Here is a 13,871-nt window from a genome sequence, read left to right as displayed (position 1 = left end):
AGCCTCAGCTGACTGCAGGTTTCAATCTTTTAACCAGTGCATTTGTATAATGACTGAAACCAGCCCACTGAGGGAACAATGGGCTGGGAGGTCAGTTCATCATTAATATGCATTTCTCATGACCACTGACCAAAACCCTCTGATCAAAGCCCACCTGTAGGTGTGAACAGACTGCAGAGTCCTGGCCTGACGAGGTGGCTCTTCTGTGTTGTGCTATCCTCTTAGCCAGAGGTTGTTCGATTTCCCCGATGTATAAATCCTGGCAATCCTCCTGCACTTAGCAGCGTACACTATGTTACTCTGTTTGTGTCGGGGACCCGATCCTTGGGGTGGAGCAGTTTTTGGCGCAGCGTGTTTTGGGGTTTAAAAGCCACAGAGACGCAGTGTTTAGAAAAGGTGTGTCTCAACTGCTCCGATACTCCTGACACGTACGGGATCACTCCAGGTTTTTGCTTAGGCAGAGGTTGTCCTTCTCTCCTGGATCGGCTGGAGCTTTCTTTAGGAGCCTTTCCAGCTTTGACATTTGAATCTGATGTGTCGGTCCACCGAGTTAATGTGAAATGTGGAACATCCTGAGATTTGATTTTCACCCAGGTGTCATCCACATACCTGAACCAATGACTTGGTGGTGTTCATGAATGAGCACAATGAACACACATGAACATAACAGCTTGTTTTTAACCAGAGCTGAGCTTATCTTTCCTGAAGACGTTCATTTCCACATAAACCGACGAATTAGAAAGACTCCTCAGTCCCAGCACTGTCTGATCAAACCGATCCTCTGTTGAGGAGACAACGCTGTTCCTCCATTGTGGTCACATCTGGAGGTCAAAGGTCAAAGCAGCTCTGCTGAAGGTCAAAGGTTAACTGAACCCTGAGTCTCCTGATGAGATCATGTTCTGTAGATGATGAGATGTTCACAGTGAGGAACATGTCTGTCTGCCTGCCTCTCTAACATGCTCTTTCTATGTCAGCCAATTAAAAAGGAGCTCATTTTATTAACGTGGTTCATTTTCTCAGTTTTAACAGTCGACGTTTTCTCTCTTCTAGTGTGAGTTAAATATGCTCAGTAGTTATTTACATATTTCAGCGTCCAGCACAGTTGGGTGGAGTCAGTCCTGCTGCTCTCTGGCTCAGGTCCTGCAGCCGTCGTTGTCTCTGGACAAACCTGGATCTGAGTGATGCATCTGACCTGTGAACTCTGACCCTTGTATGAAGAAGGAGGAAGCACAAATACAGTTAACCTCAATTAAATCTGAAGTTATTGCTCAGGATATCCCTCTGAGAGCTCCACAGCAGCTGGATCCACAGCAGCTGGATCCACAGCAGCTGGGTCCACAGCAGCTGGGTCCACAGCAGCTGGGTCCACAGGTTTAATCTGGTAGTTTTCCTGACCCGGCCCACCCAGGATCTGTGACTCCTCCCAGTCTCAGTGGTCAGGTGGATGCTGTGTAAACAGCACTGCACACTGACATGAACAGAGGAAGTGTTTGTATCTGTATCTGCTGAATACACTCAGTGATGGAGCCTCAGAGGTCACACAGGTCAGATCTACGGTCAACCTTTAGGGATCTCCTTACCTGGATCACTGAGCGTGCATCAGGACATTTTTCATGGAAACATGTATGATTTTGTGTTTATTTAGCAGTGACCATGCTATTGGGTAAGAGAATATCCTGAAGTATCAGTGGGAGGGTTTATAGGGGTGTGTTCATCGTCCAGACCTCAGTAACAAATTTAAAGACGATGAAGTTAGTTTTTCACCTCGTATGCTGAGGTAAACTTACTGACTTACACATCAGAGCTCCACGGCGTCACAATCGGCAACAACACATCATGTGGAGAGAAGAGGAGGAGCCAAATGTAGACAACTGAGGCGAGAGTGAGGTTGAACGAAGGAGAGTCATTTATTGAGGCTGGAAATGTTGACATACATAAAATGTGAAACCAGGACTGGACTCACTGACTAAACTGGGGAAAATAAAGCAAAAAACAAGGAAAACTGGAACATGAGACCAGGATGAACTAGACCATGACGTGAGAGACACAGGAAACAGGCAACCTGACAGAGGAAAACAGACACAACATAAGCACACAAGGGTCATTAGGGAGGGTGGACCTGACGACACACAGGAAGCAAAGCTACACACACTGAACACAGGACGTGGCACTGTCAAAGTAAAACAGGAAACACTAATTCACACAATATGACACAGGAGACGGGAGGGAAGAACTAGACGAACTTGGAAGACAACGGGAGGAGACGCACATGATGCACTGGGAGAATGTACAGAGGACACATGACTTAAGAGACATGCACAGAGGACAGACTTACACAGGAAACAGGGATGAAGCGATAAACTCAAACCTAACTAAGACATACTGACAGCAAACACTAGAACTTTTCTCCAACACAGCAAAAGAGGAACCAAGATACAGAAATACTGCAGATGCTGTCAGTCTGCAGCTCAGAAGGCATGCTCAGTGGTGACATCAGCAGTGACATCATCACCATCTTCAGCCAGTCCCTGACCTCCTCCATCACACTGGCTCATCTCCATGGAGACGGCTGGTTTGTTCGGTGTCTTCCTGCTGCAGCACATGGACAGCAGCAGACCAGTGGAGATGCAGTACGGACAGAAGACCACTAGATGGCAGACGAGTCTGAGCACAGACTCACAGGGAGGAGGAGGAGCTGAAAGAGGAGGACACAGAGAGGGGAGTCAGGAGGAGGACACAGAGGAGGTCAGGGTAGCCTGTTTTGTCTGATTTTAAGTCGTCTGTGCTCTGAGGATGTTGAGTGATGCTCAGTCATGTTGGAGGATCTGAGCTGAACCGTCTTCACCAAACTTTCAGAAGTCTCCTTTTTTCTTCCACCCTCAGGAGGTGGAAGTGTCCTCCTGCAGACAAGAAGTTTCCTTCCAGCCTCCTTAGACGTGTTAGCTAACCCTGAGTCTGATTTAGTTTTATAACTTCCTGTCGTCTGCAGTCCTCTGTGCTTGTTTCTCATGTTTGTAGCTGGTCTCAGAACCTCATACTGCAGTTTCAGACCCTGCTGCTAGAAACACATGACTCGTCATCATGGACAAATTTGCAGCCTGTGACTCTTGAAGATCCCACAAACTGCTGCAAAAAGTCCAGGCTCAAGAAAAAGAAGAGCGGCTGTGACTCCAGAAGCTGATGGAGCCTTTTAATGCGTTCAGAATCAGAACCAACATCCCAGTCAGACCCTGAACAAAGGAGCAGACCAGCTTTGTGCCATAACACACATCGTTTTCTCTAAAAAGGTCTCTCAGAAGTTCAGAATGACGTGGTGTCAAAAAGTCACAACGTTTAAAAGTTGTTCAAACAGCAGTGAAACATTAAAAACAGCAGCTCTTACTGTTAGCATGAAAACCTGAACAGAGAAGCTGAAGCTTTATTTATCAGCTGTCAACATTAAGTCAGATAAAGGAGAGAAGAAGAAGAAGAGGCTGACCGAGGATTGTTAGACATGATGATGGAGCAGCCACCACAGAGCACCTACATCACCTCAGAGTTCCTGTTACCTTCAACTCACCTGTAGAAACGGTCAGAGCAGACAGCAGCAGCACACACACACCTGCAACAGGACAGAGGTCACTAAAGGTCACCAAAGGTCAGAGGTCATGATGAGGACAGACAGGTGTAGGAACATCAGCTCACCTGCAGCAGTCAGCAGAAACAGGCCTGAAACTGAAGAACGCACTGATCAGAGATCAAATGGTCACATGACCAAAGAGAAGCATTCAGCCTGCAGTGATTGGCTGTTCCCACACATCAATAACCCACAGCGCCCTCCAGTGGTGGAAACACAGATAATACATGTGGAGAAGCATGAAGGAGACTCACAGCAGAGGCAGACGCTCCGTCTCAGACAGCCGTCACCTCCACAGCTCCACAGCTCTGCTCCCCGACCTCCTGCATCACACAGAGCAACATCAGCACAGGAGGAGTAATGGTGCACATCGAACTCATGTGATGGTTCGTGCTGACAGCGTGATGGTGTTTGTCAGACAGTAGGAAGTGCTGTGAACTTGTTGTTCCTGCAGACACATGAGTGGAAGGAAACCTGGGACCAGCTGAATGTGTGATGTGTAAACACAACTCCTCTGTTTTCAGACGCACAAACATTGTTGTTCCAACTCGTCCTGCAGCAGGTTTTAAAAGAGTTGACGGGAGCGCGGCTGCTCTCGTCAGCTTTAAGCGATAAAGGAACAAGACTTTTACTTCTGTGCAGGTTTATCACCTTTTAGTTTACTGCAGAGGAACAGGACTCCACCCAGAACCAGAACCAGGAGAACCACGGAGACCAGACCTGCTACAACTGGGACCAGGAGAGAGGGAGGAGGAGGAGGAGAAGTACAGGGAGGACATGTAAGAGCAGTTTTTACAGGAGGAGCAACGTTTGTGGAGGTGCTTGGAGGAGGAGGACAGTGAGGAGGGGGAGGATGGATGATTTTGGGAGGATCTGGAGGAGAGATGATGAAGATGGTTCAGTCAGTTTATTATCAGGTCACATTGTTACATCATTTTGTAGACAGGAAGTGATGTCAGTGTTCTGACCTCTGACCCTCAGAGAGCTCTGAGGAGACTTTGCACCCTGATCAGTAGAACAGTAGAGACCTTCATCAGCCTGCGTGATGTTAGTGATGTTGTGCTCTCGTTTATGACCAACAGAACTTCCTTTGGTGAAGAAATAAGCTGCGACTGTGGCACCAGTCCTCTGTCTGCAGCGCAGAGTGACATCACTTCCTGTCCTCACAGGAAGTGCAGGGATCTCCAGGATGACAGCTTTATCTGACCATCAGAGACAAACAGAGTTAATGAGAGCAGAGTCACACAGAGACAGAGACACAGCTGGAACATCTCACCTTTAGTGTCTGATTGGACACTGAGGGAGACGTTGTCACTCTGCTGTCCAGAGGAGTCCTCACACCAGAAGGTTTCACTGGGAGGACAAACAGCCACAACAGAGTAGGAACCAAGAAGCCTCCCAAAGTCTCCACAGTCCTCAGTGGGTCCTCCTCTGGTCCTCTTCACTGTCCATCCATCAGCTGTCTGTCCATCATCAACACAACTCAGAGACACTAAAGATCCTCTGAAGACCTGCTGAAGGTTTGGACTGACAGACAGAGACACTGGAGGACACACACACACACACACACACACACACACACACGCACACACACACACACACACACACACACACTAAGTGTATTTGTGTTCTTGTTGGAGTCTCACTGATTGTTTAACTTCCATCTCCTCACCTGCAGAAACAGTCGGTGCAGACAGCAGCAGCACACACACACCTGCAACAGGAGGTCAGAGGTCACTAAAGGTCAGAGGTCACAAGCAGGCAGAGTTTCCCAGCTTTGACTCTGAGCATCGTCACCATGTTTGGCTCCACACACTAAAGCACTTTTCTCCACACTCAACATGATCACAGCTAAATGTGGTTCCCAGCTCATCAGTGAGCTCCTCCACATGTGTGTGAGGCTCAGAGTCAGCCAGGGTTAAAATCCTGGCAGCACAAGCTAGAGCTCAGTTTACTCACAGAGCAGAGACGTGCAAAAGCACAGGAGAGTGGAAACTGTGGTTGAGATGTATTACCAGTATAACTGAGACACAGTCAGTGTGTGAAACAGAAAAGAGGACGTTCAAGTTCTTTCTCTTTTTATTTATCTCCCTTTGAACATGCATCACATTGTGTTATGTTGAAATGGAGCATCATGCATAAGAACAGTCTTACATGTGTGTTTACTGCTATGTTGCATCTACATCTACATCTGTGTATTTATGTTGATCCTCTGGACTTCAAGACATCGTCTCTGACACGACCTCTTTAAACTATAGTTTAATACACCTGGTTTACATGATCATTACACATACACGCACGCACGCACACACACACACACACACACACACCTATCCTTGTCTTTGGTACATCGTAGGGACACCTGACCAGAACATGTATCGTGGGAATCATCCTTCCTGGTGGTTATACAGCACTGAGAAAAATAAATAAACCAGGCTTTATGTCAGAAAGGACGTAAACCATGTTGTTACGTCAAATGATCAGACAGAGTTCCCACAGTAGGAACAGCATTTTGGGTTTGTTTCAAATTGTGCTCATAAATATTTTAAATCAGACTGCCTAGTAGTGAACTCAGTTTTAACCCTGTAAACCAAAATATCTGAAAACTCTGTTTGTGCATCCATAGATGAGAATGTGTGTAAAAATATGTACACAAGTTACAATGTTTTAATTAAGGTCAGATTACAGATAAAAAGCAAAAACTACGTGTAAAACTCTTCACTCAAGTTCCCTCGCTTGTTTTTCTTCCTTTCAGCTCATTGGTCAATGTCATGTCAATCACAAATTTAACAATCAGAGAACAGATGGGTTTCTATCTCTATTGTGTGTATGGCTCACACACACACACACACACACACACACACACACACACACACACACACACATACACACACACATACACACACACATACACACACACACACACACACGCACATACACACACACAGACACACACACACACACACACACACACACACACGCACATACACACACACATACACACACACACACACACACGCACATACACACACACACACACACACGCACATACACACACACACACACACACGCACATACACACACATACACACACACACACACACACACACACAGTTACCAAGACTACATGGAGTACCCTCAGAAGATCTACTAGATGATGTGAATGCAGGACCACACCTACTGCAACCAGCTCATCTACACCACGGCAGGAGAGATCAGTGAGATGCTACTAGCAGCAGTGGCCTCCATGGAGAAGGAGACTGGAGGCCAAGGTCAAAGTATCACAGAGGGAGGTTGAAGTGCTCTTGAGCAGCAGTTCTCCAGGGTTTATGATCAGCATTCAAGTTTTTTCTTTGGAAATATTTGGTTGTTTTCTCACTGGTTTCCAGTCGAGTGGAAGTCAGCAGGAAGTCACATGTAGTTAGTAGGATTAGCATCATATTGAGAACAGGGTGCTCTCTGTGGCCTGTGCTGAGCTCTTTAAGGTGGATGGAAGAGTCAGCACTGAAAATCCACCCACGCACAGACCTGTACCTACCCCCATCACTCCCAAGACACATGGTTTTAAAGGTGAGTGAAATGAGGCAGCGGTAATACAGAGATGCTATTTCCTGAGGAGTGTGCACTTTTTCACGTATTTACCTGAATATTCCTATTTTCCCTTAAAGGAAATCACCTCCAGGAAGACCTGTAGTCTTGTCTGTGAAACGGTGACATTTGTTCTAAAGACCAATCACATACATAACAGTGGCATAGTCAGGCTACCACACTGAATTTGGTCAAAGGACGCCATCATCTACCTCCTGCACCGAGCTCTGACTCACCTGGAGAAGCCTGGAAGCTCTGTGAGGATCATGTTCTTGGATTTCTCCAGTGCTTTCAACACCATCCAGCCACGACTTCTGAGAGACAAGCTGGAGATATCGGGAGTGGACCACCACATGTCCCAGTGGATACTGGTCTACCTCACAGGACGCCCACAGTATGTGAGGACACAGGGCTGTGTCTCTGACACGCTGGTCTGCAGTACGGGGGCCCCACAGGGAACTGTGCTGGCACCGTTCCTCTTCACCCTCTACACTGAGACCTCTCCATCAACTCCCCACGCTGCCACCTACAGAAGTTCTCTGACGACTCTGCCATAGTCGCCTCATCACAGGTGAGGACGACTCAGAGTACAGACAGAGCCACAACACTGATGCTCTTTACAGGAAGGGTCAGAGCAGACTCTACCTGCTGAGGCGGCTGAGGTCATGTGGAGTCCAGGGAGCGCTTTTAAAGACCTTCTATGACTCTGTGGTGACATCTGTCATTTTTTACAGTGTTGTATGTTGGAGCAGCAGTTTATCGGCAGCTGAGAGGAAGAGGCTGGGTAAACTCATCAGGAAGGCCAGCTCTGTTCTGGGATGCACCCTGGACCCAGTGCAGGTGGTGGGAGACAGAAGGACTCTGGCCAAAATAACATCTCTGATGGACAGAGTCTCCCAGCCCATGCATGTAAATGCTGCTGAACTGCAGAGCTGCTTCAGTGACAGACTGCTGCATCCTCGATGCATGAAGGAGCGTTTCTGCAGGTCCTTCCTCCCTGCAGCTGTCAGACTGTACAACCAGAACTGCTCCCAACAAACATAGATGTTTACATCTGCACTGTAACTGCAATAAGTTAATTAACCGATTCACACTGCAACCTGGTTTGTCTCTTATCTGTATTTAATTTTATTTTATTTAATAAAATACAGGCCATTTACCATTTACCATTTACTCAGTTTTTGGTAACCATTGTCCTTCATGTAAATATGTAAAAATTGTGTATGTTTCTGTCCTGTCTTGTGTACTGTTTGTTTGTATATGTGTCTTTCTTGTTAAACCCTAATTTCCCTTGTGGGACAATTAAAGGATTATTCTATTCTATTCCTTTTTAATGAAACTATTTTATGGTTTAATCACCAAGTGTTGTGTTTTATACACCGTTTCATGTACACAGTGTCCTAGACCACTGAAATCAGTATTTTAAAATGCTCTTCCTGCTTGTTTAACCATAATTATTAGCGTGTAGTCACTCTGGTGTACTGGCGAATTATTAATGTGTATAAAAGTCCAAAGTTTTTATTTAAATTCATGACCTGATGGCATGGTTTTTGTAAACTGTTATTAAACGATGGTAAACATTAAGTAGACTGAACTCAATTTTCATCAGCTTGTTATTAGATCTCAGGTTACGTAAGTTACCAGTACTTTTTATTCAAAGAGCTGATCAGTTTATTTGAGTTGTCTTAAATTAGAAAAACTCAGTAAGCTGGAAGTTTTGACTATATGGTTTGAAAATGCCACGTCACCACCGTCCTCCTCCTCTCACAGATCAGTCCGCGTGTTCATGGTGCCGCCATTTTTTTCTGGAATATGTTGAGCAAAGCTGGAGAAGCTTCAGCTCAAGAGATCATTGTTGGCATTGCTGTGGATCTTTACCTGATACACTGACTCAGTGAGTAAATCTTTACTCTTATTCAAACTGGTTTTGTGCCTTCTCTCAGTTTAGCACCAGGTTTATGAACTTGCTAGCTAGCTAGTGTTAGCCTAGTGTTGCTGCTGCCTCTGGGCTCATGTTACTTAAAAATTAAGCCACAGCTTTAAAAACATTATATAAAATCTCTCAGTGAAGTTTTCTGTTGATTGTTTGAAATAGAAACGTGAGCAGATACCAGATAAGAGCCCAGCTGTTAGGGGCGGAGCTTGTTTTCAACCCACTTTTACAACATATGAACTGCATCTTCTTAACCTCTGTATTTATTTTAATTCTTTGTGGCAGCTTTTCACATCACATCAAACTCTTACAAGTCTAGAAGAGCAGCTGTTGGACAGAAAGACATCAGCTGAGTGGGAAGGATTTTGGTTACAGTTTACTTCCCACAATATATTAGTAGCTGTCACATTTATATTAATCAGGCTGAACTTTAATCATACTTTACATCAAACTGCTTTACTTGCTGCTTCCTTTATGCTTTAGTTTCCTGTCTTCTATTATTAGACCTGAGACGTGACTGCTCTGTGCTGTTGCTGATGACTCCAGTTAATCCTACAAGACATGCTGTGTAAGTAAATACAAACAACGACAGTTTGGCCTGCATTCATTCAAAGATCATATCCCACAGACTTAGTTTAGAGGGTCCACACTGTCTGCACTGTATATAGTGAAGTCTGCAACTTTTTGAACAGTGACATTTGTTTTGTGGCCAAATTATTCTGCAGATCACCAGAATAAAGTTGTGGAAAGCCTAAACTAATAATAATAAACTAATAATAAGAATAATTAAATCTGAGACGTTGTTTCATTGTAACATTATAACAGTGATGACAGCATAACTGTTGTTGTTCAGCAGAACAGTGTCCAGGATGTTGGCTGATATATTGTTTTACATTTCAAAATAAAAGTTTAAACACCATTACAAGAAGTGTTGTTAATTATTCTCTTTGGATCACATTTGCTTACAGTGTTATGTTAATATAAGTTACTACAAGTTGTTTTTTGATGTAGCAGAACTTCATGTTTGTCAGTGGGTGAACAATCAGTGTTACACAGTCAGAATCATCAAGTTATTCTTAGAACTCTACACTTAATGAATAAGTTGTCCTAATATAGTCATCTTAAGCTTTACTCAGTTTTTTTGAGGCAACAAGTTTTATTAGTGTTTTTTAGTTCTGGGAGCTGATGAGATTTCACAGTGTGGATTTAGTGTCTGTGTCTCTGTCCTGCATCACAGTTCCCCACATTCCCAGCTGTGTGTAGCAGAGGTTCCCTTCAGTTTAATGCTGATGAATAAATGAGCAGCAGCTCTGAGTTTGACTCACCGAGGAGCAGAGAGACACACGGAGTCTTCATGGTGTCTGGATGACGACTGAACATCAGTCTGAGCAGAGAGACGCCTTCAGCTTCATCACTTCCCCTTTAACAAGTTTAACACATGAAGTGTTTCACTGGCTGAGCTCCATGTGGCCACACTGTGTGGTTGGTGAGGGCGGGGCTTACTTTACTGCGCCGCAGCCTGTAGTTATCATGTACCAAGCTAAAGTTCATCATTGTCCCAGCACACACACCACTCAGGAAAAGGACAAAGCCCACCATCAGAACCATTAACACCTTTTCTGAGGAAGCTCAGCTGCAGGGCTGTTTTGCGCACAGAGTGTATCTGAACAGGATGACCTAGAGACTCACACAACCGCAGTGCTGGGTTACATCAAACACTGCATGGACACTGTCACCACGGAAAAGCGTGTGCGACAAACCGTAAACCCTGGATGACAAGTAAGCTTCAGGCATGTCAAAGGCACACAACTCTACACGGTGGGCCATTTATATGGATCCACCGTAATAACATGGGAATGGTTGGTGATATTAAAGTCCTGTTTGTGGCACATTAGTATATGTGAGGGGGCAAACTCCTCAAGATGGGTGGTGACCATGGTGGCCATTTAGAAGTCGGCCATCTTGGATACAACTTTTGTTTTTTCAATAGGAAGAGGGTCATGTGACACATCAAACATATTGGTAATGTCACAAGAAAAACAATGGTGTGCTTGGTTTCAACATAACTTTATTCTTTCATGAGTTATTTACAAGTTTCTCTTTGTTCACAGCCATTGACATGTCGAAGAGTTTAACACGTGAGGAGTGAAATCATGTTGATATCTGGTGAACGCAGTAACCGGGTCATTGCAGCAGATTTCAATGCAAGACACCCTACGAGACCACCCATCTCCCATGCTACAGTTAGCAAACTGCTTGCTAAGTTTCGTGAAACTGGTTCACTGTTGGATTTGCCAAAATGTGGACGCAAGAAAACTGTGACTAATGAAGAAACATCAGTGGCTGTCCTAGCTTCATTCAGCAAGAGCCCACAGCGTAGCACTCGCCGCATGTCACTGGAGAGTGGCATTAGTCGAACATCCCTTCGGCGGATATTAGCTACTCACAAATGGCACCCTTACAAACTCCAGCTACTGCAGCATCTCAACGAGGATGACCCAGATCGGTGCAGAGTTTGCAGAATGGGCAAAACAAAAACTGGAACAGGACCCTCAGTTCACGCAGAAGATTTTGTTCAGTGATGAGGCAAACTTTTATGTGAATGGTGTTAACAAACAAAACCACCGCTATTGGTCTGACACTAACCCACATTGGATGGATCCCTCCAAGACTGTTGGACCAACAAAAGTGATGGTTTGGTGTGGTATATGGGGCACAACGATAGTGGGTCCATTCTTCATCAATGGAAACCTCAAGGCCTCTGGATATTTGAAATTGCTACATGATGATGTGTTTCCCTCTTTGTGCACTGAAGCTGGCACGTTCCCTGAGTTTTTCCAGCAAGATGGTGCACCACCACATTATGGGTGCAGGTCCGAGCATTCCTAGATGAACAGTTTCCTGGAAAGTGGATTGGTTGTTGTGGACCAGTTGCATGGCCCCCAAGGTCTCCGAATCTGACCCCCTTAGACTTTTATCTTTGGGGTCATCTGAAGGCAATTGTCTATGGTGTGAAGATACGAGATGTGCAGCACCTGAAACTACGGATACTGGATGCCTGTGCTGGCATTTCTCCTGCGGTGTTGCTATCAGTGTGTGAAGAGTGGGAGAAGAGGGTTGCATTGACAATCCAACACAATGGGCAGCACATTGAACATGTTTTATAAATGGTCAGAAACTTGTAAATAACTCATGAAAGAATAAAGTTACGTTGAAACCAAGCACACCATTGTTTTTCTTGTGACATTACCAATAAGTGTGATGTGTCACATGGCCCTCTTCCTATTGCAAAAACAAAAGTTGTATCCAAGATGGCCGACTTCTAAATGGCCACCATGGTCACCGCCCATCTTGAGGAGTTTGCCCCTCACATATACTAATGTGCCACAAACAGGACTTTAATATCACCAACCATTCCCATGTTATTGCGGTGTATCCATAGAAATGGCCCACCCTCTACATACAAATCTGGGGACCAGGACATGTACAGCAGAGCAAGAGCAGCAAAACTGGACTATTCAAACAAGTTATCAGATCTCCTCTCTGAATACGACTCCAGAATGGTATGGGAGGGCCTGAAACACATCACCAACTACAAAGGTAATGGGACAAATACAGATAACATGGACATCTCATTAGCAGAGGAACTCCCCGCTTCAAGAGAACTGCAGACATCCCCACCATGCACACTGCCCACAGCCTCCTGTCAGCACAGCCCCCACACATTTAGCCTCCAAGAACACCAGGTTCACTGTGTGTTCAGAGCAGTGGCGTGTCTAGAAAATTTTTGTTGGGGGGGCCAGGTAGGGGCACAGATTTGGAGAAGGGTGGCAGATGTAATTGGCAGATAATGTTAAAAACAATTCTACCAACCATTAACCATAATTCAATAACCCTGTAAACCTAATAACCGAATGCGCTTTTAACTCTTATTAGAATGAGATTTTAACCACTACGGTGCAAAGTTTTTAGATACTGCGTTGATAAAGTACAAGAGATACAATCAGTGCTTTGTCAGTGTTTACTCAGCATTCAAGGACAGCAATATTTGCATAGTATTTTTACTGACATGTAGTGCACATATGTTTTGGGCAAAAACATTTTTGAATATTAAAATACGAACATTTGTAACAAACAATTGACAAATTAGCCAATGCAAAACTTTATCTGCCTGTTAAAAAAAGAAGATAATCTTCTTACAAACTGGTGTTTGATTTTGAAACAGGAAAAAAGTGGAGAAACAACTGAAAAGACTAACATTTGAATAAAACCTGAAAGCAAGTAAATACTTTCTATGCTGCCTTATGGTAAACTTTGGTAATATTGATAAAGAACAACACTGGCTGATGATGAAATACAGTCAGCTGGCACGGTGACACTGCCAGTATTAACCTGCAGGGCTGGACTGGGACAGAAAATCGGGCATTTTGACTACAGACCGACCCACCAGGTATTAAAGCCATAAAGACTTTGAATGAAAACAAACCCTGTTGTGACAGTGATGTACAGTCTTGTTGGTATATGTATGATTTCTATACATTTTACGTCAGATAAAAACTTTGGTTGTAAGATTTAGATAATTATTTAATAAAAGCTAGATATTTTAAATGAGAATAAGAAAGAAAAGTATTTCTTTGTGCCCCCCTCTCCCTGTTAATGCCCTACCTGGCCCCCTGACAACACTTTGCTAGACCCGCCCCTGCACAGTTACCAGCTGTCAGCTACATAGAAAAG

The 13,871-nt window shown here is 44.5% G+C and overlaps 1 protein-coding gene across 1 annotated transcript; it reads right to left on the bottom strand.

Annotated features, from left to right (window-relative positions):
- Window positions 1-1,910: 1,910 nt before the first annotated feature.
- Window positions 1,911-10,775, bottom strand: LOC147333562 (uncharacterized). Its single transcript, XM_086286386.1, has 9 exons — window positions 10,463-10,775; window positions 5,289-5,330; window positions 4,893-5,159; window positions 4,585-4,818; window positions 4,268-4,489; window positions 3,871-3,939; window positions 3,685-3,714; window positions 3,560-3,601; window positions 1,911-2,695 (listed from the first exon to the last, which is right to left on the bottom strand). The coding sequence occupies exons 1-9, from the start codon at window positions 10,515-10,517 to the stop codon at window positions 2,469-2,471; spliced, it is 1,188 nt and encodes a 395-aa protein (XP_086142512.1). The 5' UTR covers window positions 10,518-10,775; the 3' UTR covers window positions 1,911-2,468.
- Between the last annotated feature and the right edge of the window lie 3,096 nt (window positions 10,776-13,871).

Source organism: Aulonocara sp. 'chitande type north' Nkhata Bay, linkage group LG3 (assembly GCF_057382095.1).
Source record: "Aulonocara sp. 'chitande type north' Nkhata Bay isolate Kocher_YH1m ecotype deep benthic linkage group LG3, A_spYH_male_GT1.1, whole genome shotgun sequence".
Classification (NCBI taxonomy): Eukaryota; Metazoa; Chordata; class Actinopteri; order Cichliformes; family Cichlidae; genus Aulonocara; species Aulonocara sp. 'chitande type north' Nkhata Bay.
The sequence above is the reverse complement of the archived record's forward strand: the minus strand, read 5'-3'. Positions and strand labels throughout refer to the sequence as shown.

What these genes read in the sequence shown, in the direction of transcription:
- LOC147333562 (XM_086286386.1), bottom strand. Translation starts at nt 10,517, where the DNA reads ATGTTCAGTCGTCATCCAGACACCATGAAGACTCCGTGTGTCTCTCTG. An exon ending in TGTCCAATCAGACACTAAAG is followed by an intron (nt 4,819 to 4,892) that starts GTGAGATGTTCC and finishes TCTGATGGTCAG; the next exon opens with ATAAAGCTGTCATCCTGGAG. An exon ending in ACGGAGCGTCTGCCTCTGCT is followed by an intron (nt 3,715 to 3,870) that starts GTGAGTCTCCTT and finishes TGCGTTCTTCAG; the next exon opens with TTTCAGGCCTGTTTCTGCTG.